Raw genomic sequence first — 27,496 nt, forward strand, 5'->3', positions numbered from 1 at the left:
TGATAATATCATCGGTTTTATTTATTCACATTAAAGCTGACATGAATTAACATTTTAAGCCCTCATTGTATAATATATAACCTCAGTTTAAATTAAAATATACAATAAACTGTCTACTCGTACTGTTATCACCTGATAATAAAATACATCCCTCTCTACAAGAATTTACTTTGGCATAGAAAAGTGATGCCTAAATATTAAGGTCACCTGCAAATTTCATCAAGGTCATGAGATGTAAACGGGGCTAGCGCTAACCCTAACTCTAGCCCACAATCTCGTCAACAATCACATGTCCTTGCCCTATGGGGGGGTTGAATGGCCGAATGGTTAGCACGTGTGCTCTGTATCATAACGTCTGTCATTGAGTCAACTGATATGGTTTTGATTGCCCGGTTGTACGTGACAAGGAGTAGAGTCGCCTGTCCAGCCTCGTGGGTTTTCTCCGGGTCCTCCGGTTTCCTCCCACTGCTAAAGACACCTATGCACAAGTGAATTTTTGAAATAAAATTGAACCATGTGTTAGAGTCTCTCTCTCTCTCTCTCTCTCTCTCTCTCTCTCTCATATTTTGTGAACTAGATGGAATCTGCAGGTGGCATTAATATTTAGACCTAACCGGATTTAACGTCTTACTTATCTGCTCCGACCGCAATCTGATTAAAATACAGATCTATACTTCGTTTCGTTTTTTTTACTTTCGATAGCCTACACTACATGAAGATCTGACAAGTTATAGCGATAGGTCACGTCAGGGGTCAAAAGACCGACTTATGACCCTATGACATCAGACATTTGATTAACCAATCAGCATTGATGTTACTAGTGGATTACCCACAGTTCCGTGCAAAACACGCCTAAAGCTCATCGTAACAGACCGTTTCATTGGCTTATCCCTGACACCATTCAGAACACGAGTTAAATAACAACTCTTCCCGATCCAAGTGTAGTAGAGACAAGTAAAACGAAATTTTGAACTATAAAAACGAAACGAAATATGATCTGTGTTTTAATCTGATTGCTCCAACAGGGGAGATAATGAAGACGAGCATACGCCATATATTGTGTAATGTGGGAAATTTTGCCTGTATAGCAATCGATTTTCATCTGTCAAGGGTTCTTTTACGTACACATCAAATACAATGACCTTGTATTTTCCGTCCCATCCGAACGACTGAACACTTTTCCTTGCCAGGCCCCCTGCCCTGCACCATTACAGAAAGCAGAAATGAAATGAAATGAAATGGGGTTTAAAGTCCTACTGTTCTGCTCCTAACCTGGGCTAATGAAGACGGGCATACGCCATACAGTGTGCTATGAGGGAAATTTTGCCAGGGCAGCGGCGCTACGGCCAAGAAAGCAGAAAAGTAGGACAATTGATAATATACAATTTTGAAAATAAATAAATACACAGTAACGCTTAGGTAAGTAAAAATAGCAATTCCACAAGATAAACTCATTCAAATATACATATCAATCTCTCATAATGTAAAAAAATTCAACAAAAATAATGGTGACCAATATAGTACAACCCTCAACGGTTTACTCTATACCCATATCAACAAGTACAAATAATTAAAATTGATGGAGTTTCCATGGTTGCAAAAGTTTTAGAGAGTCATAGAGTTTCCATGGTTACAATAGTTCGGAGAGTTATGCATACTTGAGTTTCCATGGGTTCAATGGTTTTGGAGAGTCATATATCTTGGAGTTTCCATGGTTACAGTAGTTTGGAGAGTTATGTATACTGGAGTTTCCATAGGTACAATGGTTTTGGAGAGTCATATATCTTGGAGTTTCCATGGTTACAGTATAAATTAAGACAGTTCATTAACTTTGTGCAAAATTTTGTTATTTGCCATTTAAATTGTGAGATTTTAAACACAGATTTGATGAAATATATATCTTATGTGTTAAGAGTAAAGCGGTGGACACACTAGCCGAATGATTCGGCCGAATCAATCGGCATCGAAATTTGCCTAGTGTGTCCACTGTTATTCGGCCGAATGATTCGGCCGAATCAAACAGGTTTGATATATTCGGCCGAATTATATTCGCCTTGTGTGTCCGCTTCGCCGAAGCATTCGGCCGAATGTAGAATTCATTAGCCAATCACCACTCATATCGAGAAGTCATGTGATAGTTTGAAGACATAGACGCTGTCATGTTTAATCATGTGACGTGAAAGGTGATGCAATCGACTGGTGAATCGGGCGAAGCATTCGGCTAGTGTGTCCACCCATTCGGCCGAATAAAATTTGGCGCCCATTGATTCGGCTAATGTGTCCACTGCTTAATAAGCTATGTATCATGGCATTCAAATTATTGGAGTTATTCAGTGTGTAGGAGTAATTCAATTTGTGGGAGTAATTCAATTTGTGTGTGTATGTATGTATATATTTTAAATATGAAATACTAATAATATATCTATATAATAAAACTTTACATACTTTAAAGTATTTATATGGTACATGGGAATATTGACTACTCCCTAGATCCCTGTGCAAATTCTTCAGATACACACTTTGTAGTCTCTGACTAGGAAAAATTTAATAAGTTGATATTTGTTTATTTGGTGCAATGTCTATTTTCTATCTGGTCCGCAGGTTTATCTTGTAGATTTTTGTTTTACATGTAGTGCGGTCCTCCTGCACTTACTATTAGAAAACAATTTCTTTAGTAGCATAATAGAAATAGAGAATATGATCACTTATAAATTAGACCTCACATATGGGTCCTATATACATAATATTTCATATAGGTTACAATAATGCCTGGTATATATCTATGTATTATTAAATATACAGGGTTGGTTAAAAAATTGCAAGGATATATCTGCATATATTTTTGCATATTAGAAATATAAATAAATATTTATTAAACAATGTAGCCCTCATGTAAATAGAACAGATAACCCATGATTTGATAAAATCATGCCAGATAACGACTAGCTAGTGTTTACTGTTCATCATTTGACTTTATTAGATATCTGATACGATATAAAACAAATATCATCTTTGTGTTTTTATCAAATAAAGTCTAATTTTTCACATACAATCTGGGTTTATGGAAAAATATTGTCATATAGTAATTCTATCTCCTCATATCCTCCATAAGATACATTATGTGCCAATGCCACCTCACAGAAGAGTTTCCTCCCCTTTATTAGTTATTGAAGTCCTTTGGAGTTATCTCCCATTACATAATCTATGACTTAGAGACTAGAGAGTTTTGGGGTAAAATATAGAATGGTAAAAGGTAACTTGGACCCAAGATGAGTCCAACATGGCCACATTTCTTCTTCTAAAAAAAAAAAAAAGGTTAGGGTTAGGGTTGGTATTCCCCAAGGAGACTCATTAATATCTATGCTGAGGCCATGTTGGACTCAATTTGCTTGAGACCATTAAACAACTTAAAATACAGACACTATCCCATATGTACATTTCATTGAAATCGTCATGAGAGTCCAATATTTCATCTAGTATAAATAATGTACTACTGTTATTTGAAAGAATGGTACATCAACATCAAATAATGACGTCACATCTGTTTTTGAAGTGTACAGAAGTCTTAAGTGTGCTTTGTGAAACAGAACCTTGATCGCCATGTCAACAACATTGTCTTTCTGGACGTGACGATTCACTACGCAGACTCTGTCATCTCTATTTAGGTACATATAATTAAAAGGGGTGTCTCTGGTTGGTCAGCATTAACCAAGTATGTTGTGCACATGTATGTATATATTGTCTTGTTATAGATCATATTTTATCATAGCTTGATAATGACTAGAGAAACCTAGTCAAAACATCGCTCAGTAATAAGCAGTAATTGTATTCTATAGAATTGTCACCTGTATATTTCAGTTCAACTATTTCTGTATTAATATCTTGAAACACCTTGATCACAACTATATCTAAATGAAAGAATGGGTGTTTAAATAAACATAATAAAGCCATCGGGGTAGGTGTGTCTAGCTAAGAAACAATGAGTCAATTACAATCCATGTTTTCAGTTTAATATGACAATCTGACTGTTAGCAACTGACAATCTGACTGTTAGCAACACATCTATTTCAGGGGAGGTCACTCTCGAGATCAATATCACAACACACCATATATATGAATCATTTTATCATGACTCTTCTATATCTTCTTCCGTAACCATGGTAACATCTAAATCTACACCAAATTCTGCTTCCCATGGACCTCGTACGGCATCAATAAATAATTCTGTACCATGTTTGGTTTCCATGGTAATATTCCAGACAGTATCACCACCAGATTCTTCATCTAATAATGTCAGTCGAAGTTTGGTCTCCGATTCCTCAAACTTCTCCTGGAAAGCAAAATCGAATAGACAATGGTATATATTTTATGTTTTAGTATATTTCTTTTCCCTGTTGGAAACGAAATAAAATGAAATGGGGTTTAACGTCCTACTGTTCTGCTCCTAAACTGGGCTAATGAAGACGGGACCCTGTTGGAAAGTTTTTGTTATTTATTTTGCCGGGTATTTGTTATTATTCAATGATTAGTTCATGTAATTTATGAGGCAAATAAATGATTATTTCAATTCAAACAAATGCTTTTTATATGTGCAAAACATAGCCATTCCAGAGCATGGGGGATACAAAATAAAATGAAATGAAATGTGTCCTACTCTTCTGCTCCGATTGGGCTAATGAAAACAGGCGTACGCCATTCAGTGTGCTATGAGGCAAATTTTCCCAGACAGCAGTGCTACGGATAACGCTTATATCGAATTCCAGCTGCCAAGGGATATTTTAGGTGCATGCCAATATGTACACAGGATATCATTTTTTTGTCCCATCCAAACGACTGTCCTTGTCAGATAATAATTGAGTTTAAAACCAGAACTTACCACAGTAACAATATTGGTTATTTTATGTTTTTCTAAAACTGTAAAATGTTTGGCGGTATTTTCGATATCTAGAGGAACCTGTAGTCGTGGTTGGGGCCATTGATGATTTTCTTTAACAAGCATTAGTTCTTCATCAGTAATAACGAAACTGACTGGATATTTGGGGTTCATACCTGAAAAAAAATAAAATCGTACGATCTTAATAAATAAAAAGAGAGAGAGAGAGAGAGAGAGAGAAATGGAGTTTAACGTCCACTCGACACAAACTAGGTCATTTCGGGACTAACATATGGTTAATTTTATTTACATAATTCGCTTGCACGTAGGGGTCTTTAGCAGTGGGAGGAAACCGGAGGCCCCGGAGAAAACCCACGAGGTTGGACAGGCGACCCTACCCCTTGCAACGTACAACCGGGGATTCGAAACCACGCCAGTCGACTCAATGACAGACTTTATGATACAGCGCGCGCACGCTAACCATTCAGCCATCCAACCCCCCAAATAAAAAGAGAGAAATGGGGTTTGTTGTCTAATCGACAACATATGGTTCAATTTTATATTAATAATTTGCCTGCACGTAGGGGTCTTCAATTAACTGTGGGAGGAAACTGGAGGAACGGCGAAAAGCCATAAGACTGGACAGGTGGGCCTACTTCTTGTCACAAACAAAGCTTGCGGTCGAAACCACGCCAATGTCCGATCTTATGTGACACAAATCGAGCCTTGAACAACCAGTCACAATAACATGATATAAAATACGTACGTGAATTACATTGTTTTACCTCTAACACGTCACACAAAGCGTGCCTTGAACGACCAGTGACAATAATATAACATACATGTATAACATAACATATTGCCATTGAGTTGTATTGTTTTTGCCTTGAACAACAAGTCACAAGAACAGAACATTCAGTCGTTTTTACCTCTAACTAAGTATCCCATTAAATAACTGACTAATATTCTTTCATCTCCATTTTTTCTAGTTAAAACATCTGACTGTAACTGTTTCACCGTAGATTCACAAACTTCTTTCGTGAAAAAAGTTTTTATTTGTTGACACACAAACAATTCACTTTTAAATAATTCTGAAAACAAGATGAAACATTTAGAATATTTTGAAATAATTTAACAAATTCAGGTATTCATTATTAATACAACATGAAACTGAACAGATGCTAAAGGCTGAGAAGCAAGGAATTTCTTTGCATGCCTTCGGGCTCCAAAGTCCAGCTTTGTGGCAAAGTGTTAACATCGCAATGTCTTCGCATAACAATTTCTGACCCAAGTATTTTTTGCTCCTCCTCATTTAGCCTAACTTAGCTCTACAGGTAAAGCTTCGCTTCGCGGGGTATAAGACGGCCCTTTTAGAATGTCGTCTCTAAAAGTGAGAATCTGAGCAAGAGAGAAAAATGAGGTTTAACGTCCAACCAACACAAACTAGGTCATTTTGGGTCAATTTTATTTCTATAATTTGCTTGCAGTGGGAGGAAACCAGAGGTCTCGGAGAAAATCCACGAGGTTGGACAGGCGACCCAACTCCTTGTCACGTACAACCAGGGAGTCGAAACCACGCCAGTTGACTCAATGAGAGGTCTTATGATAGAGCGCGCATGTGCTAACCCTTTGGTCATCCAACCCCCCCTTACTCTAGACAAGCCCCTGACCTATTGTAAGTTTCCTGTGATATCACCTCGAAACAAACAAATGGATGGTTGGACGGATGAATAAATAAAAGCATAAAAACCAACCTTCTAAATGATGTACGAAATCCTGACATCGTTTTTCATCTCGTATAATGAGGGTATAACACGAACAGTCTGTACCGAATTCTAACCTGATGCTTTGATTACCCAGACCCACATCAACATGAAATAACTCATTTACTGGCTGGATGTCCAAGCATGTTAACCACGTAGCTGGTGGATCACTGAAAAAAGAAATGAAATGAGGTTAATTTTCCTACTTTTTTTCACCGACTGGGCTAATGGAGATAGGTATACACCATGCAGTGTGCTATAAAGGAAATTTTGCCTGGACAGTGGCGGTGCTTCCTTCCACTTTTTCCACTTCAGAGTTGAAGCTGGCCTATAGTTAAACATGCATTATGCAAGAGCAAAATCTGCTTATTACAAGCCTTTCTTTAGGCCTGAAATGTTATCTAAATTATCAATTAGACATTAATTAACTTATCCAGACCATAATAAACTCTCGATGTCAAGGCTAGCCTTCGATGTTGGCTGGATTAGATTCCTATATGCCGCTAACGGCCGTTGATAATTAAATCACAAAAAGTGGATAATCGAGACTATGCTGTTTATATTAATGATTTTAGTAATGATGACCGAGACTATGCCAAAATTTCACCCGCTTCTTTCTCTGCTCATAGTGGATCAATTTGACTGAAATTTTCAGCAAATTACCTTTACACTATCTAGTTTTTAACTATTATAGCGAGAACTGCCATCTTGTTATCTTATCTCCCATAATGTATCTTTAAAGATACATTACATTATTCAAGAGCCAAATTTGCCTATTGCAGGTCTTTCTTTAGGCCTTAAATGTTATATAAATTATTAATTAGACATTTATTAACATGAAAAAACCCTAATCATCTCTCGATGCCATCAGATGTACAAATTTTAACTAGATTAGAACAGTTTGGCTATTTAATGATTTAATTTAAAAATGGATGAGCAAGTCTAAGTCTCAAATTTCCTTGTACTGTAGTTACAATAATAAACAATCAATGCACACATCTTGTCAAAACTATAAACAGTGATAACTTGGCTCAGAATAAAGTAATTTAAATGAAATTTTCAATTTTTTCATTTTACATTATCTATTTTTGAGCTATTATAGCAAGAACACCTGGCTCTTTATCTAAATCTTACATAATGTAACTTTAAAGCTTGTACCATTAAATCAAAATAGCCTTTATTTTCACTCGACAAGAAGTCGAGTATTATTCCAACCCAGTAGCTTGTTTAAAAAATGAAATGGGGTTTAACGTTCTACTGTTCAGCTCCGACAGGGCTTATGAAGACGAGCATACACCATACAGTGTGCTATGAGGGAAATTTTGCCCAGAGAGCAGGGCTAAAGCCTCCTCTTATACTGAATTCCAACTGCCAAGGGATCTTTTACATGCATGCCCATGTAGACACTGGACCTCGTTTTTTTGTCCCATCCGAACGACTAGACAGCTGTCCTTGTCAGGCCCTCCGTCCTGCATCACTGACAATGGGAAACCACGCTGGAAAATCCTTATCCACCTAACCATTGTGGCTCCCTTAAAGAATTACATCAGCATTATCCAGACATAACTTTTAATGGAGAAAAACCTCTCCTACATGTACTTTCTGAGTTATCCCACCCTTTTGCCTACAAAATGTTCGATAATAATTCAAACATGCCAGAAAACATTGGAATTCATCAAGCGAAGGAATGTCATCTGTTAGGACCAACACCTTTCATGAATGGCATCTACATGTACCAGTAGGTTCTGTTGACTTCCAACTTTTCTTGCCAAATTTTAAACACTACAACATTACCACAATATTTTTTTACATCACTGTACATTTTTGTCCAGACTTTTTTGTTTTGTGGTACCTGATTTTCACAATTGTTTTGATGTCTAAAAAAAATACAGCTAAGAAGTAATCTTAAAGTACATCTTACCTTCTATTTTGAGACGTTATTTTAAGTATATAGAATTTATCTGATGATAAAACAACATAGGCCAGAAATTCTTCCGATATTAAATACTGACAAATATCGGTCTGTAAAAATAAATAAAACATATTAAACGATAATTATAATAATAATCATACAATCTGCTAACTGATATATTTCTTCATCATGTGCAGTGAACAGGTAAATTGGATTAAAAATACTGCCTGTTCACGGCTTAAATCAGAGAGAGGAAGAAATGGGGTTTAACATTCACTTGAAATAAGGTGAGACATATTCTACAAGTCATGTCCAACGGTGGAGAGCATGCGCAATAAATACTTGACTGGAATAACCTGACGCTAGAGATTACCATTTAATTGAGACTTCTGGCGTATTTTGCGGAACATAACTGCTTTTACATTACATTATTATATGCATTGCGACCCATTTGTGTTAATTTCTTGGTCCCAAATATTAGCGATTTAGCTCCTTTAAGACTGATGAGTTCACCAAAGGATCTTGGAGAACTACTTGTTATTTTGGAAGAAGAAACCTTAAAAAACTAACTTCTATTATGCACTGAAATTCCTCCGAATTTTCAAACAATGACATCATAAGATGTAACTTGAGTCTATGATCAATGTCTGTGAACTGTTGTGTTGTAACGCTATCACACACGTCAGCCGAATCACAGCCACTTAACACTTTATAACTACACGAATCGTCCGTCTCGGGTATTGATACGATACTTGGGTCCCGAGAGTACACGACCTTAACGATATCATCCTCCACTGATGATGAACTCTTGTTTATCGATGACTCGTAAATACTGTCATTTCCTGTGGCTTCCGATTCGTCACACAGTACGCTAATATCAGACATATTGTTCTTTTCCGTCACTTGATTTGACTCCTCCCCTTCCGCGGCTGCAGATGACAAATACACGCTAGATACCATGTCACTACACACATTGATGGACAAAGGAGATCCGACTGGAGTTATTGGCCTTTGTTCAAAGCTTTGTTTTGAAGGTTCAATATTCGACACAGTAACGTCTGCTTCACTGATTAACGAACTATCAGCACTATCGAGTTTCTCTTCCGTTAAAATCAGATGCTGTTCTAATTTATTTATTAAAGCATCATGGCTTGGATTAGGCGTAACCCCTAAACTAGCGTCACTTGTCGTATGCAGAATTGTAATATCACTTTCAGACGGAATTCTGGTACGAGAATGTTGATCATGAAAAATTCCTTTACGGGACTTTTCGGCTTCTAGCGGTAAATTTAATGAATTCGTTCTCTGCGATTCAGAAGTTTCACTAATGATGTCCCTAATGAATGCATTACTTCTGCGCCTGCCTTCAGTTTCAAGATCAAAGTTATCCCCCTTTCCAGATACAGCCGATATCACACTTTTCTTTGAAATTCCTTTTGAAAAAAGATTTCTTTTGGCTACGTTTTCACTTTCTATTTGTTCAGTTTTGTTGGAACTGTTCTTCACTGGCGTTGAGTTAGCAAGAGGGCTAGTATCTTGTTTACTGTAATAAAAATAAATTGTTGGATGTCAAAACATTTAAATTAAATTCATAAATGAAATGAAATGAATGGGGTTTAACGTCTTACAGTTCTGCTCCTACTGGACTAATGAAGTGTGCTGTGAGGAATATTTTGCCCAGGCAGCGGCACTGTGGCCTACTTTTATATCAAATTCCAACTTCCAAAGAATCTTTTACATAAAACCTGCCCTTATTGACAAATTGTAAATATTGTCATTTTCCATGCGCTAATATCAGATGTATTGTTCTTTTACGTCACCTTATTATGCACTGGGAAACGAGACCAAAACTGAACCTGCCCTTTGGAAATAAGACAAGACTGAACCTGCTCTTATGCATTGGGAAAACGGACCAAGATCGAATATTGAGAAATAAGACACAGCTCAAACATGCCCTTAAACGACCAAGATTGAACCTGTCCTTGAAGACACGACCAAGATTGAACCTGTCCTTGAACAATTACAAATACCGCGAAGAGAAACAATGAACAAACCTGAGTTGTGATGGACTGTAAATTTTTTTATCCATGTAACTACCAATAGTACTTGAAGAATAAGAACCATATGGTGTTGAGGTAGCGGAGTTTGTTTCTGGTTTATCAGGATTCTCAACTTCTATAACCAAATCACTACCACATTTATTACATTTATATAACATTTTACCTACAAAAAACAAATTACATTTATACAACATTTTACCTACAAAACAAATTACATTTATACAACATTTTACCTACAAAACAAATTTACCTACAAAACAAATTACATTTATATAACATTATACCTACGAAACAAATTACATGGCCTGGAAATAATGGTTTTAGATGTACCTGACAAAATGTCAGGCACTAATAGTATTTCCAGGTTTGCATATATACAACATTTTACCTACAAAACAAATTACATTTATACAACATTTTACCTACAAAAAAACATAGCAAATCTTGATATTTTGTTCAGAACCATGTGTCAGTATTTACGGTGCACTGTATGTTTTAAGGGAACTAACTCTGAGGGTTAAGTCAGGTAATAAAAAGATGCCATGTGGCAGATTTGTCTTTTAGATCGAACCATCGAAATGAAATATTTGTATTGTACATCGTTTAAATGTTCGTAATACTCTGCAATAAACATCGTCTCAAACATATTTCATTTATACAACGATAAAAAAAAAAAACCCATAGCAAATTTTAATATTTCATTTAAATACAATGTTTGATTTTCTTCTCAGACAACGTTGTGATACTGACTAATCCTTTAGCAACTGTGCGATTCAAGCAGGTTTTCCATATTGTGCAAAAAATCGTTCTACTTTAAAAAAATCTTCCAGTTTGGACAAATGAAATTGGGTTTAACGTCCTACTGTTCTGCTCCGACTGGGCTAATGAAGATGGGTATACATCATACAGTGTGCTATGAGCGAAATTTTTCCTGGAAAGCGGTGCTATATGGCCTAGTCTTATATCAAATTCCAACTGCCAAGGTATCTTTATTTGATATTTTTTGTTTATTTCTTTCAATGTCTGTGTAGTTTGTCTTTTCAGCAAGCTTTTCATATCAGTTTTGTTTTGCTTGTAAAGCGGTCCTTCCGTACCTACTATGAGAGTATAGTGTTGGGTATTGCCACTACAGTGACGATACGATACATATTGTGATTCATGGGTTACGATATGATTCATAACTAGGTCAATATTAACCAAGAAAACAAGAGGATAAATAAATAATTGATATTTTTAGTCCTGTTGAAGAAATAAAACTGTTTTATATCATGATATTGATGTGGATCAAATTAAGGACCAAAACAATTTAAAAGTGTTTGATGTGAATAATTTCATGTAAGATGACAGATTACTTACAGAAGTGACACCCCCCCCCCCCCCAAAAAAAAACAACACTAAGAAAGAATCGCGCTACATCGATTTCGCATCCCGCGATACAATATGCGAATCGTGAAGTGAATCGCAATACATCGATTCAACAATGTATCTATACTATTCAAAAAAAGTAGGGGATATTTGATTTTTAAGTGTTATTAAAGTCACCTAATGAAACTGACGAAGAAACAAATGACAAAATGAAATGAAGTTCACATTCATCGATCGATTCTAAATGATCGTTAGACTAAGTAAGGCACAGACTGACCATTATAAGGGTAAAATGATACCCGGGGTCAAACAGCAAAGTTACCACAGCATCACAATCAAGTCAGTAACGGGTAAATCCTCCTCTGTTTGCCAAACAAGCATTGATTCGACGTGGCATACCCCTAATGAGACGTCTAAGGTCATTTTGGTCCAGATTGTCCCATTCCTGTTGCAACGCAGCAGCAAGTTCTTGGACATTGGCAGGACGTTGTTGACGTTGACGTAACCTCTGTCCAAGCATGTCCCAGACATGCTCGATGGGGGAGAGGTCGGGACTCAGTGCTGGCCAAGGTAATGTGGTGATGTTCTGTTGTTGGAGGTAACCTGTAACGATCCTGGCCCTGTGACATCTTGCGTTGTCATCCTGGAAGATGAAACGGCGGCCATGACGTCGTGAGAACGGCACAACATGGACTGCCAAGATGTTGTCCCGGTAGTACTGGCCTGTAACACGCCCTGCAACAACATGTAAAGCCGTTCTTCCAGCAACAGTGATGCCTCCCCACACCATAACAGAACCACCCCCAAATCAATCATGTCTGATGACGTTAACATCTTGGAAGCGCTCGTTTCGACGACGCCACACCCTCCTACGTCTGTCCAAAAAATCAACAGTGAACCTTGACTCATCTGAAAACATCACATTGCTCCAGCGTCGATTATCCCAGTGTTGACGATCCCTACACCAACGACGTCTTGCCTGAATGTGATGATCTCTCAAACAAGGAATCAAACGAGGACGTCGGGCGCGAAGGTGACCCCTATGCAGTCGATTCCGAATCGTCTGGCCACTCACTCTCACACCAGTGTCTGTTTGAAGACGAGCGCTGATCTGATTTGCTGTGATGACACGATTTCTCAAGGCCAAGGTACGGATAAATCGATCCTGGGCTTGAGTTGTCGCCCTTGGTCGACCTGAGCGTGGTCTGTCCTGTACAGATTGTGTATCACGGTATCTGGACCATAGCCTGCTTATGACAGACTGAGAAACATTCATCGTCCGCGCCACAACCGCCTGTGTTGTGCCGATCTGTAGCATGCCAAGGGCACGTAACCTTTCATTTTGGGTAAGCCGACGCATATTAAAATTTGTTTTCTGGTCACTAAAACAATTAAACTGATGTTTCCACCCTGGAATTCAATGCCACAATGACTGTAACATTCAAAGTCAGAGTCGTGCAAATCTTGGGTTGGACCCCCATGATGATCCCAAGCATCACCTGCATTCCATGCGGTAGCTATTGGTGCGTTTGGGCGTCACATGTAACTGGAAATGTTTCTTCTGTTAGGTTCTATAGTGACTTTTTTCGTAGTCATTTGCATATTTTAGTATTATGCCCCCAAAATCAAATATCCCCTACTTTTTTTGAATAGTAAGATTATGAGTAAATATATTATCACAATATAGAATTTCAGAAAAGTATACACAACAAAAATAACGTAATAATATCGTTATCATGTTAATTTGGTAAAATTTTTTCTCAATATTTTTTCATTATCGTTCAACCATATTTTGGCCTAATAGTTATTAAAATTAATAATTCCAAAATCAAATATATTTACCGTTTTTGTTTATATTTTGTAGATCTTTACTACTACCTCTAGATGGCATCTTCTCTGATTTCTTTAATATTCCATCTTTAGCTTTGAATTGATTAGAACATTTTAAGCACTGAAAAATTAAATAATGACAATAATAATAATTTTCTAGAGTGTTGAACATTCAGTCAGTTTGACTGCTCTGTTGTGCTTTACTAGACAACAAGCACAATAGATATACACAAACTTGACATGTTTCATACACAAAATATAAAATAAATCTAATTTTGATAATTAATTGAACCAGCGGTTGCCAGGCAAGATACACATAGATTTTGCAAGAGATGGATAGAGAACAATTCTAGAGACTTCGGGACTAACATATGGTTTAATTTTATTTCAATAATTGCTTGCGCGTTGGGGTCTTTTAGCAGTGGGAGGAAACCGGAGGACTCGGAGAAAACCCACGAGGATGGACAGGCAATCCCACTCCTTGTCACGTACAACCGGGGATTCGAAACCACGCCAGTTGACTCAATGACAGGCGTTATGATACAGTGCGCACGTGCTTACCATTCGGTCATCCAACCCCCCGATTAAAAAAGTGACAGTCCAGGATAGACATAACTGAAACTGCTTCAAGTGACAGAGAATATCCAAAAAAACTAGCAGAGAGACCGAGTGTAACACTATCTTACAGATAACAGAAGATCAGCATAATTAATAAGATCTTTATTGAGAACATGAAATAGACATAAATCAGGAGGAGCTCTATTCCAAGTCTGACTTGCTGTCAGTAAACGCCTGCTTATATAGCGTCTAACAATTAGGGAAGATGGACAGGAGTGATAATCATATATGGTATTGTTTATTATCAAATTATGGTGTTTGTAATTACACTGCATGTTTCTTTGGAAGTCATTGTCAGGTCAAGGCACTGACCACTACTACATTCTCTTTGAAGTTCTGTCGAATTATACACGGATCATGTGTAGTTTGTAAAGAACATTGAATAAACTAGATGTTTATTAAGATCGTGCCAATGTTTAAACGTCAACTTCAGGTATAGATCACTTTGTCACACCAGGCACACTTTACACATCACAATTTTTTATGCTTTTTGTTTGTGTAAAAATATTCTGATATGAAATTCTTGACTTTCTGTTACCGTCCAATCACATGTACATTATCAAAATTATTATTAAATATTGGTATTAATTTTACCTGATATAGAGAATTATGATTAAATATGAGTATTATTTTTACCTGATATAGAGAATTATTATTAAATATGAGTATTATTTTTACCTGATATAGAGAATTATTGGTTGATTTTAAATCTTGAGCAGTTAAAAATGGTTGTAGCAGATCTAACAATCTCTGAAATAACAAGAATATCATTTTAAAATTAAATTTGACGCATGCATCATAAATAGACTTTAAAATTTAATGTGAATGTGTTAGTCGTTAAACCACTTAGCCACTAGTGCTGGGTATTGCCACAGCAGTCACCATACGATACGTATTGTGATTAGTATCGTGATTAGTATCGTGTTTCAAAACCAGGTCAATATTTACCAAGAAAACAACAGTCAACACGATAAATAAATAATTGATATTTTTAGTCCTGCTGATGTCGAAGAAATAAAACTGTTTTATTTCAAGATATTGATGTGGATCAAAATAAGAACCAAAATAATTTAAGAGTGTTTGTGTACCTATGGATAATGTGTGACGTGGATAATTAAGAGTGACAGGTTACTTACTGAAGTGGCAATAAAAACATAAAAAAGAATCGTGATACATCAGAGAGAGAGAGAAATGAGGTTTAACGTCCACGCGACACAAACTAGGTCATTTTTGGGACTAACTCATGGTTCAATTTTATTTCAATAATTCGCTGGCACATAAGGGTCTTTAAGCAGTGGGAGGAAACCGGAGGACCCAGAGAAAAACCATGTGGTTAACAGGTGATCCTACTCTTTATCACGTCCAAGCTTGGACTCAAAACCACATCACTTATGATATACAGCGCACGGTAAACCTTTCTGCTACCCACACATCCCCTCCTCCCATTAAGTCACATCTTCAGGTGTGTATGGTAAAACAACTACCTGTATAAGTATATATATATTATATATATTCTTATTATCTTCAGGTGTGTATAATAACTACCTGTATAAGTATATATATATATTTTATACCTGAACATTCTCATCATCTTCCATAATATAACTTTTCTCTCTTCGATCTTTTTTAATATAATCAAAACTAAGTTGAATCTGGGGTAACGTAACGCTATCAACGACATCTGCATGTTGTACCTGTGTCTCTCCCATCTCAAAACCTTTCAAACATTTTAAATCATATCTATCTATAACGCAACCATTGAGATCTTTTTCTACGATGTATCTCTCATTTAGTACAATAATCAGCTGTTTGTAGTCTTCATTTTCTATCATCACTATAAACGGTTCAGATTCATCACCTGAAAAATCAAATTACAATTTAGAATTATAATTTTCTGGTTTGTAGTAGGAGATGCAAGAAATCAACAAAGTACAAAATACAATAGGTTGTCCACAGCAGTGAGTAGCTCCATATATCCTTCATATGGAAGCATTAAAAGTCCCTAAAAACCATAATCAGATCAGAATTTTTTTGTCTCATTAAGATTTTTAAAAGTAAACAAGGGCTATAAATCTAACCATCATTTTCAAAATTTTCAAAAAGGTCCTGTTTTCGATCCCAGTGTTGGCCGAGAAAGTTCCTCAGGATTTTCCAGCGTGGTTTACTCTTGTCAGTGGTGCAGGACGGAGGTCCTGACAAGGTCCCGTGAATACATTGGCATGTACATAAAGGAACCCTTGAAAGTTGGGATTTGATATAAGATTTCATATGGGTATTCCACTAGAAACATCAACGCTGATTGGTTAATCAAATGTCTGATGTCATGGGGTCAAAAGCCACTTGTATGACCCCTGAAGCAAACCCTTCCACTACAACTGACCAGATCTTCATGTAGTGTAGACCATTGAAAGTATAAAAAATCGAAACGAAATATAGATCTGTATTTTAATCAGATTGAAGTCATTCAAGCCTTACCATAAAATTCTGCTTCCTCTTCTTCCGTTCGGTTCCATTCCTCTCCCTTAACACTGTATAACCTTTGTACCCCATCTTTCTTTTTATCAGCAGTCATATAAATACCTTCATCCTTTACTTCTAATTTATCCTCCTGAGAGTTATCTACCCTTTCAAAATGGCTGTCAACATTACCATTCATCATGTCCGTCTTCTTAAAACTGCCAGACGTTTCAAGTAAGTAGAGGTCATCGTCTGTAGGTCCCTGTTTAAAAGAATCATGGGAATCGATTTCCATCGGCTGCTCCGTGTCGACTTTAACGGTTACTTGGTTTGTGTCTGAATCACTCGTTCCGCTAGTTACTGGATCGCTTTGCCTCGTGTTGACGTGCTCCTCTTCCATGGCTCTCAACCAATCTGGACCGTAATGGTTTCTAAATAATTCTATTTCTTTCCGCGTCTTCATGGCGGCGCGAAGATAATCTGGCCTTGGTGATGAGGCTAAAATAAAAACAAAATATTATATTTTTTGATCCAACAAATTGTTCTGATTTTTTTTTTTGATATGTGTTCTATGAATCTTATCTTTACATCAATTATGGGAGATCAGATAGAGAGCTGGCAGTTCTCGCTATACTAGTTAAAAACTAGATAATGTAAAAGGAATATGCTGAAAATTTCAGTCAAATTGCTTTACTCTTAGCCGAGAAAACCTCATTTCAAAATCTTTGTAGTCTTGATTGTCATTGTAGCACTGTCACGATAATTAACAAAGTCTCGATTATCCAGATCGGATTCAAATCCAATGAAAATAGGACAGATAAGATGGCATCGAGAGTTGATTATGGTCTTTTCATGTGCATAAATGTGAGCTGCTGCACAAAACCAAGCAATTGGTCATTTTTATAAAAATAGATCTGACAGCATATTTGAATAGTCCACAGCCTAAGCTTTCCAAAAATGCAATTCTTCTTAAATTTGTCTTATCATCTTGAGTTCTGCTCATTCACAGCACCAAGAAAGCATACAGTTTATGTTTTTGTGCCCGTAGTACAAAATAAAGCTGTGCGACAACCGCCTGGTTACATGGGAGTGGGTCACAAATGTCTAACTAATAATTTAGATAACAGTTCAGGCCTAAAGAAAGATATGCAATAGGCAGATTTAGCTCTTGCATAATGTATGTTTAACATACATTGTAGCCATTGTTAATTATAATACAATATGACCCCAATTCCAAAGGATGGGTTTCCATAAAAAAAGGGGGGGTTGGGTGGTCGAATGGTTTAACAAGTGCACGTTGTATCGTAAGTTCTGTCATAGAGTCATAGCATTATTTAATGCATGCTGTGGTTTTGATTCCCCTCTTGTACGAGACAAGGAGTAGGGTCACCTGTCCAACCTCGTGGGTTTTCTCCGGTTTCCTCCCAATTCTAAAAACCCCTTACACGCAAACAAATTATTGAAATAAAATTGTAATGGATTGTGTCGTGTAGGCATTAAATCCCATTTCTGTCTCTCTCTCTTCCCATTCTGCACACAGAGATCGATCTACTTCATACTTCGAGAAAAGATCTCTCTCCTGGTTGGCGGCCATATTCAAAACTTAGTGTACTGTTTTATAATGCGGTTCTACTCCGTTTCACATCTGGCATACACACAGACTAAATAAACTATTCAATTCCATTAAAAGGGAGCAGAATAAATACTGAACAAACTTCTCAAAGTATACTTAGTGTTTTCGAATAAAATCATTGATTTAGGACTTAAAATGTCAGTCAACTAGCTTAGTGTCTGTAGACAGACAGCGTTAGTTTAGTATATATCTCTCTCTCTCCCCCTCCCTCTCTCCCCCTCCCCTCTCTCTCTCTCCCCCCCCCCCCTCTCCTCTCTTACCTGCTGATGTGTCTGGAGAATCTAATTCAGTTGTAGAAGATTCCAGATCAGAAATATCAGACGCTCTATTCTTGGTTCTCTTTCGCTTTTTCCGACTCGTTGCTACGGGTAACGAAGTGGCGATATTATCCGAATCATCGAACATATAGTCTTTAGATATAATATTCTCTGAAGATCTGTATCTTGGTTGGGATATCACACCATGTGCTATAGCAGACGGCCTTCTTACAACGAAAACATTAACCCCTTTTATTTGCTGATAAAATAAAACAGTAAATCAATATAAGTACAGATAATATCCGAGGGAGAGAGGGTTCCCCCTAGGCTAAGCCTTTTTCCCAATCTCACTCACATAACCTGAATTAAAAAAATTTGCCCCCCCCCCCCCGCCAATAAAAATCTTAAATATTACATTACAAAAGAATCATGAGCAAATTTTTATCTTGGTTTTCTTCCTTGGGGTGACACTCCTCCCCCACCCCCACTCCCTAATTTAGCATGCTTGTTCCTTAGATAATGGCACATTGATTGGCCGACATTGTATTTTGCTGTCACAATTCCAAGATGGCGGTGATGATGTCATGCTCTGTTCCTGGTCCATAGTACTATCGTAGTTTATTCAAATTGCATTAAATTTCACAGAAATAAGCAAACTGGCCCTAAGTTCACAAAGCATTCGCAGACTTATGTTAAGAATTTACTCAAAATTGCTAAAACTTTTGTTGTTTTAATGTATCAAATACGTCAATAATAAACTATGTGCAAATATATCAAAACCCAACAGTACTTGGTTTAGCTACGTAGACGCTTTTAGTTCATATTTTTTATTTTTACAAATTTAAACAAAACACAAAATAGCTACTTATTCATCAACACCAACACCCCTAAGAACTAAAAAAAAATAGTTGGTTTTTGATCATTAATTTAAAATATTTTTTGTACTCACCGATAATTCTGAGTTTGTCACTTTCTTACAATCTAGCTCAAACTTAAATCAAAAACAAAGTCAAATATAGAAATGTTATAATTATTAACCAACAACACATTTTGATAAGACTTTCAAAAGTATGCAATGAAAACTAATGTATCTAATGCATGTTCTGTAAAACAAAATTCTATTGCTATAACATTACAACCCTTAGTGGATTATGCAAAAAAGATGTTATAATTATGACATTACAACCCTTAGTTGATAGTACTAGATAGATGTTATAATTACAAACCTTAGTTGATAATGCAAGAAAGATGTTATAATTACAACATTGCAACTCTTAGTTGATAACGCTAGAAAGATGTTATAATTGCAACATTACAACCCTTAGTTGATAATGCTAGAAAGATGTTATAATTACAACCCTTAGTTGATAATGCTAGAAAGATGTTATAATTACAACATTACAACGCTTAGTTGATAATGCTAGAAAGATGTTAAAAATTACAACCATTAGTTGATAGTACTAGAAAGATGTTATAATTACCAACCCTAGTTCATAATGCTAGAAAGATGTTATAATTATAACATTACAACCCTTAGTTGATTATGCTAGAGAGATGTTATAATTGCAACATTACAAACCGTAGTTGATAATGCTAGAAAGATGTTATAATTACAAACCTTAGTTGATAATGCTAGAAAGATATTATAATTACAAACCTTAGTTGATAATGCTAGAAAGATGTTATAATTACAACCCTTAGTTGATAATGCTAGAAAGATGTTATAATTACAACCCTTAGTTGATAATGCTAGAAAGATGTTATAATTACCAACCCTGGTTGATAATGCTAGAAAGATGTTATAATTACAAACCTTAGTTGATAATGTTAGAGCTGAGAGATGTTTTAATGTTAACTGTCGATGTTTGGAATGGTACGTCAGTGGATTCCCTGATAGTTTTAACTGAAAGTAAAACAAGAAACTTTTCACAACAAATGTTTAATGAATTTTATATACTTTGTTTTATAATATTTGTTATTAATTTATAGAAAACAATCACATCCAGTCTTTGCTTGGAGTTAAAACCAGCTTTATTATGGTCAAATATCAGCGTTGTCAAGAGAACACATTTTGAACTGACATATTTTTTATTTTCCTTTCAATCGAGGAAGACACATTGTCTATAAATTGTGATACATCATGTATAGATACCTGGAAGAGCATGACTAAAGATGATAATGGTTGCATGAATACATACCTGGAAGAGCATGACTAAAGATGATAATGGTTGTAATGCTGAATGTTCTGATAAACAATTATCACATAGATCCAGTTCTTCTAATAATACCAACTCTTCTACACCTATAAATATACATGTACAACAAAATATACAACATAAAATATACAAATTCAGCGAATAAGGTGGCAATATAAGCTTATGCCAGTCGAAATACTCTACTTTCATTAATCAGAAATAAAATGAAATGGGGTTTAATGTCCTACTGTTCTGCTCCTATACTGGGCTAATGAAGACGGGCATACGCCATACAGTGTGCTATGAGGGAAATTTTGCCTAGGCAGCGGCACTACCGCCTACTCTTATATCGAATTCCAACTGCCAAGGGATCTTTTACGTGCATTCCAATATATACACAGGACCTCGGTTTTCCGTCTCATCCGAAGGACTAGACAGCTGTGAGAGGAAACCAGAGAAAACCGACAAGGCTTGACAGGCAACCCTACTCGTTGTCACGTACAAGCGGGGAATCGAAACCACGCCACTTACCTCAATGACAGACCTTATGATGCAACAGCGCGGGTTAAGGGGGGAATTTAAAACAGGACCACCAGGTTAACAAGGCAATATCTCATTTCCTAATAATGCCAAGAAGTACATTATAAAGAAACTCACCTTGAATACTATCGAGATTATTATTTTTAAGAACCAAGGTTTTTAAACGTCCTTTAGCAGAAATAGAAAATGTAGGAACCACATCCAGCATGTTGTATCCGAGATTAATTCTCTGTAGTTCTGTTAAATACTGAAAAAAAATATAAACAGCAACATTACAAAACCTGTTAAATAGTAGAAAAAAATAAACAGTAGCATTACCAAAACCTGTTAAATACTAGAAAAAAAATAAAAACGGCAACTTTAAATTAATTACAAAAACTGTGCAGTAAAATAGGATGTTGATTACTATGTAAACTTGTCGAGCACTCTTGAAGGCGCTCATTTCTTCATTTAACATCTTTTAAAGAAAATCAAACAAAAATAGCAAAGGCAGACAATCTCCTGAATTGGATATACAAAATTTACTCAACGCTGGCTACTGTAGTACTGTATATACTTCACTATATCATTGTAAATACTGAATAGAATTTAGCCATTTATTGAGAGATTCAACTGTCACTATATTGTAGTTTGCAATTAAAGATATACATTTAAATATTTCTACCTCTAAATAATTATCTGTTTTCTCGAGATTGTTGTGACTTAAATCTAACACTTCTAATACTGGTAATAATCTCTGAAAAACAAAAAACAAGTTATACTTTCTTACTACCTCAAAAACATTAGGCGTTTTTATCGACCACTGATTAGCCAAAGTGATTTGCATTCAATCAGATTTTCATCTTTAATGTCCATCTTATTCAAATTGGTTACCCTAATCAACGAATTTATCGACACCGATTTCCGAAGCGATTACATCAAATCGCCAAATTACTTCAGGGTGCGATTTGACAATTTGATCGGGTGATCACGTGTTTTTTTCAACTGTGTCCAGCCACAACAATTGTTTACAGCTAATCGGAGCATTTAACGAACTCGCCAAAGTACTTTGAAATCGACTATAATGTCACATGACATCTCCACTAAATTCAAATCGATTTGGCAAGTCGATAAAAAAAGCCTATAATCTTATTAATTGTTTGATCTGGTGTCTAATTGCAGGGAAATAAAAATTGGACCAGATCATTTCATTCAGGGAATTTGTTCATCCGAGGTTTAAACTTTAAATATTATTTCCTAACGACAAATTATGTGGAGCACTGACATTCTGAATAATCTTATAAACTGATCTAAAGTGCTGTTAAAAAGTAATAAGCTTTTATCACCTAATGGAGCGACAAACAGATAAAGTTGACGACAATATACATATATCACAACCTTTCCGTGTACAAAAATATAATCCTTGAGTAGCATTTAGCGATTGAGAACAATAAGAAAAACATAATTTATAAGGAAAACAATCACTGGTTTATACACATACAGCCATCCTCCGTATTCCTAGTGTTCTCATTCTGTTACAATCCACTAACTACTCGGTCCATCCATGATGATTATGCTATTTTTATCCACCAATCAAAAAAATCGTTTAATACGTAAACACTGACATAAAAACAACTTTCCCATCAAAATGATGTTTTAGGACTTGTCACTTCTTTTATATTAAATTTCTTGCAAACTTTCTCATAATCGACAATAAGTTCGAATTTTGTTCTGAACATAAGCAATGAGGCTAAGACTGGTTTGTAAACTGATTTTTGATTGGTTCGTAGAAATAAGCTAAGATCAAGTGAAGATAATTGGAGAGAGAGAGAGAGAGAAATGGGGTTTAACGTCCACTCGACACAAACTAGGTCATTTCGGGACTAACATATGGTTTAATTTTATTTCAATAATTCGCTTGCGCGTAGGCAGGGCTGCCGACAACCAGTATCGCAGCGCAATTTGCGATACATATTTTGTCCGTTGCTAATCAAAAATTAAAATCTAACGTTTAATATGCCTGTCATTTTGGATATTGACACAAAGATTTATCCACATTTCTCAACACTTTCAACGTGTATAAAATATCAAATAAATTTTATAAACAAAACGGAATTCTCCGTGTGACATTTTCTTCTCGAACTACCCAGACTCAATTCATGATACTATATAATACAGGGACATAACTCTATGAATCGGGACTATTAAACCGGAAATAGGGAATCAAGTAGTACCACTCACGTTGCGAGACATGTCAATTTCGAGTAATTATATCAGTATTCAATTTGAAAAAAAATAAATTCAGTGTATCCCCCACCTATTGTAAATAAAATATAAAAAATAAATATGTGTAAACGTATTGTAAAGTGAGAAATCAAAGTAAGAATTCCTGTAAACTATTATTGTTTATATCGCGTGCGTCTAGTTAATCGAGATTATTCGTAAAATGCCGCGTGCTTCCGATTGAACAAAAATAATAACACACGATAAAAAGCAGACGAAATTGTTTTCTAACGAAGAAATAAGAAGCCACTGCCAAGAATTGGCTTCAGACATAAGGCCTAACAAAAGTCTACATTCATTCAGAAATGTTCACAGCTAGCTGTAGAAGTGCTAAAATTCTAAAAAAAATCTTAAGAATGAAATCTAATCATTTGCTATCAATTAAAATTAAAATAATCTGGTTATTTAGGTGTTTTATGTTGATTTGAAACTGAAAAACTGCTAATCAATTTTTAAATTTGCTAATCAAATTTGGCAAAATTGGACTTTTTGATTAGCAGTGCTGCTAATCATCTGTGAAAAATTACCGACAGCCCTGCGCGTAGGGGTCTTTAAGAGTGGGAGGAAACCGGAGGACCCGGAGAAAACCCACGAGGTTGGACAGGCAACCCTACTCCTTGTCACGTACAACCGGGGATTCGAAACCACGACAGTCGACTCAATGACAGACTTTATGATACATCACGCCCACCCTTACCATTCAGCCATCCAACCCCCCCCCCAGATAATTAGAATATGTGAAAACATCATGAATGAACCTAGGGTATATTGGAGTAGAACGGAATGAGAGCACTGGGGATACTGAGGATGACATAGAGCATGACATTTGTACTTGATAAGAGAATACTTGTGGAAACATCATGCTATGTGTGTATAAACCAGTGATTGTTTTCCATACAGATTGTGTTGGGTTTTTGTTTTTTGGTACTATAATTTGACACACGAAATTATCAGAAACAGAAGCAAAAAACAGAATTGCTCATAAAATGTCTACTCACCAACGATCCATCTAATCTAGTTAAACTGTTAAAACTTAAATTAGCTGAAGATAATTGAGGCCAGGACATCGGAGAACTCATGTCACTTCCACAAGTTTCAAATAAATCCTGTAAAATAGAAATGAAATGGGGTTTAACATCCTACTGTTCTGTTCCAACTGGACTAATGATGATGGGACATACGCCATACAGTGTGCTGTGAGGGAAATTTGTCCCAGACAGCGGCACTACAACCTACTCTAATATCGAATTAAAACTGCCAAGGGTTCTTTTATGTGCACGTCAATTTGCACAAGGGACCTCGGTTTTTTGTCCCATTCAACAATTTTACTTTGTACCTTGCCGGACCCTCCATCCTGCACCACTGACAAGCGGGGAACCATGCCGGAAATGAAAACATCAAGAGCTGATTATGTTCTGGATACGTTAATTAATGTCTAATTAATAATTAGATAACATTTCAGGCCTAAAAAAAGATCTGCAATAGACAGATTTAGCTCTTGATGTACATTGAATTGATGAAATTTTTAAAAAAAAATGAGAATTGATATAGCAATATACATTTTATTCTTTTTGGCTGCAAGTGACGGAAAATCCCTCAATTAGCGGCTTTACTAGGCCTGCATACCTGTAAATGTTGCAGGCTTCTTGAAACAATGACGGTTCGTAATTGACCTCGGAGATGATGAAGGCCTTCGATCATATGTATAGGTGCTTTCTTTACTTCTAATATTTGTAGATTTCTGAAGCGTTGAACCTGTACGGCACCCTGCATGGTGTTGGTGCCATGTATAATCTAAATAGAAAATCAATCAAAACAATTTATTAACCTTTGTAAGTTTTAAAAGACGACAATGAGGAAAAGACATTCAAATGCACAAAAATACTAAAAGATATTATTTTTTTGGGCGGAAAAGTTATATGGTTTTGAAATTAAAATAAAATTTTGGTGGAAATAAATGGGAACCCAGAGTGAACACTGTATGACAAGTTTATAAATAGAATGAAATGGGGTTTAACATCCTACTGTTCTGCTCCGACTGGGCTAATAAAGACGGGCTTACGCCATACAGTGTGCTATGAGGGAAATTTTTGCCCAGACAGCAGCGCCTCGGCCTACTCTTATATCGAATTCCAACTGCAAGGAATACTTTTACGTGCACACGCCAATGTGTAAACGAAACCTCTTTTTTTGTCCCATCCAAACGACTAGACAGCTGTCCTTGTCAGACCATCCTAATATTGTATACATGTATCTAAATATCATAAACAGTTCATATGAAACAAAGGGGGCTGGTTGGGCGAATGGTTTAAAGCTTGCATGTTAGATTATAAGGCCTTTCATTGAGTCAAGTGGCGTGGTTTTGATTCCCCATTTGTACCTGACAAGGAATAGGGTCAAATGTCCAACCTTGTAGGTTTTCTCCGGTTCTTCCCATTGCTAAAGATTCCTACACTAAAGGCTTCGTTGTCTCATGAAAATAAAAACTGTGTATGAATTTTAAGTCTATCAGATGATAACTTTAGCCTTTAGAGCATCCATTCATATGATTTGAAATATAATGCTTACAATGTCCTTGTTTTTATCTTGTCTGCATTATTTCCTTGTAGCTCTAATACATGTAGTTTTTAAGGCTTACAATGTCATTGTTTTGTCTCGTCTGAATGTTTTTCTTATGGTTCTGTGTGGCGTGGTGGAAATACACCTAATAACAAAAATCTTACCTTTAAAGATGGACATCGACTTATAAAATCTCTTATAAAGTTCACATCTTCTTTCCATTTTAAAGTATTTTGTGGTGAAAGAGACAAAGCTGTCGACATTCCGCCATCAGAATATTCTACGTCACTCAATCGACGGAAAGCTGTTGATAACATACCAAGACTCTGGGTTGTCAGGGCAAATTTACTTTCACCCGAAATAATCTTTCCCCCTACAAAATAATTAAAAATATTTCTATAGTCAAACTATAAAAAATTCCATTAATTAAACATACATTATTCAAGAGCTAAATCTGCCTATTGCAGGTTTTTCTTTAGGCCTGAAATGTTATATAAACTATTAATTAGATATTCATTAACACAACAAGACCATAATCAACTTTCGATGCCATCGGATACTTGAGATTTTAACTACATTAGAATGATTCACCATTTAAAAACTTAATTAAAAAATGGGAAAGCTAGACTAAGTCTCGAATATAACAGTGCCCTGGTTGGCACAGTGCACACATCTTGTCAAAACTACAAACAGTTATAACTTAGCCCAGAATAAAGTAATTTAAATAAAAGTTTCAATATATTCATTTTTCATTATCTATTTTTGAACTATTATAGCAATATAGAAAATTCAAAAATAAAATTCCTACCATTTTCCCTGAGTAGAGAGCAAAGTTTTCCAAGAACAAAAAAATCTTGATCTTCTTTTTGCCCTGGCATGATGGTTGTACTAGATTCTGTTTCAAGTCTTATTCATCATTATGGTATAATCTATTCAGTTTGTCTGGGCAGTTCAAGATTACAATACCATTTACATGTATATGCTTAATTATATATTCAAAAATACTTCATCCAGACTTATTCATTCACCTCTCAACTGAAATGGAAATTAAGGATATGAAATTTATTATTAGCCTTTTGGTGTAAATAAGTTCTGGTAATATAACAATCCCTTCCTTTAATTAAACATTCATTATATATGCTGCATTACCATAGCTGAGTAGACCAAGGTTA

General features: G+C 36.0%; 1 protein-coding gene across 2 annotated transcripts; it reads right to left on the reverse strand.

Moving 5' to 3' along the window:
* Window positions 1-27,353, reverse strand: LOC126822336 (serine/threonine-protein kinase 11-interacting protein). Of its 2 annotated transcripts, XM_050551171.1 has the most exons (21): window positions 27,133-27,353; window positions 26,489-26,697; window positions 25,392-25,559; window positions 24,764-24,871; window positions 22,168-22,239; window positions 21,621-21,750; window positions 20,967-21,070; window positions 20,582-20,671; window positions 19,718-19,759; window positions 18,772-19,027; window positions 16,897-17,376; window positions 15,996-16,279; window positions 15,100-15,171; window positions 13,816-13,924; window positions 10,603-10,771; window positions 9,119-10,091; window positions 8,558-8,658; window positions 6,628-6,806; window positions 5,803-5,964; window positions 4,877-5,049; window positions 1-4,330 (listed from the first exon to the last, which is right to left on the reverse strand). In XM_050551171.1, exons 1-21 carry the CDS (start codon window positions 27,200-27,202, stop codon window positions 4,127-4,129), a joined length of 4,155 nt encoding a protein of 1,384 aa, XP_050407128.1. In that variant the 5' UTR covers window positions 27,203-27,353; the 3' UTR covers window positions 1-4,126. The 2 variants fall into 2 exon arrangements, with proteins under 2 accessions (XP_050407128.1, XP_050407129.1); XM_050551172.1 differs by lacking the exons at window positions 20,967-21,070; window positions 21,621-21,750; window positions 22,168-22,239; ... (2 more) ...; window positions 26,489-26,697; window positions 27,133-27,353 and adding an exon at window positions 20,921-20,947.
* Between the last annotated feature and the right edge of the window lie 143 nt (window positions 27,354-27,496).

Source organism: Patella vulgata, chromosome 5 (assembly GCF_932274485.2).
Source record: "Patella vulgata chromosome 5, xgPatVulg1.2, whole genome shotgun sequence".
Classification (NCBI taxonomy): Eukaryota; Metazoa; Mollusca; class Gastropoda; family Patellidae; genus Patella; species Patella vulgata.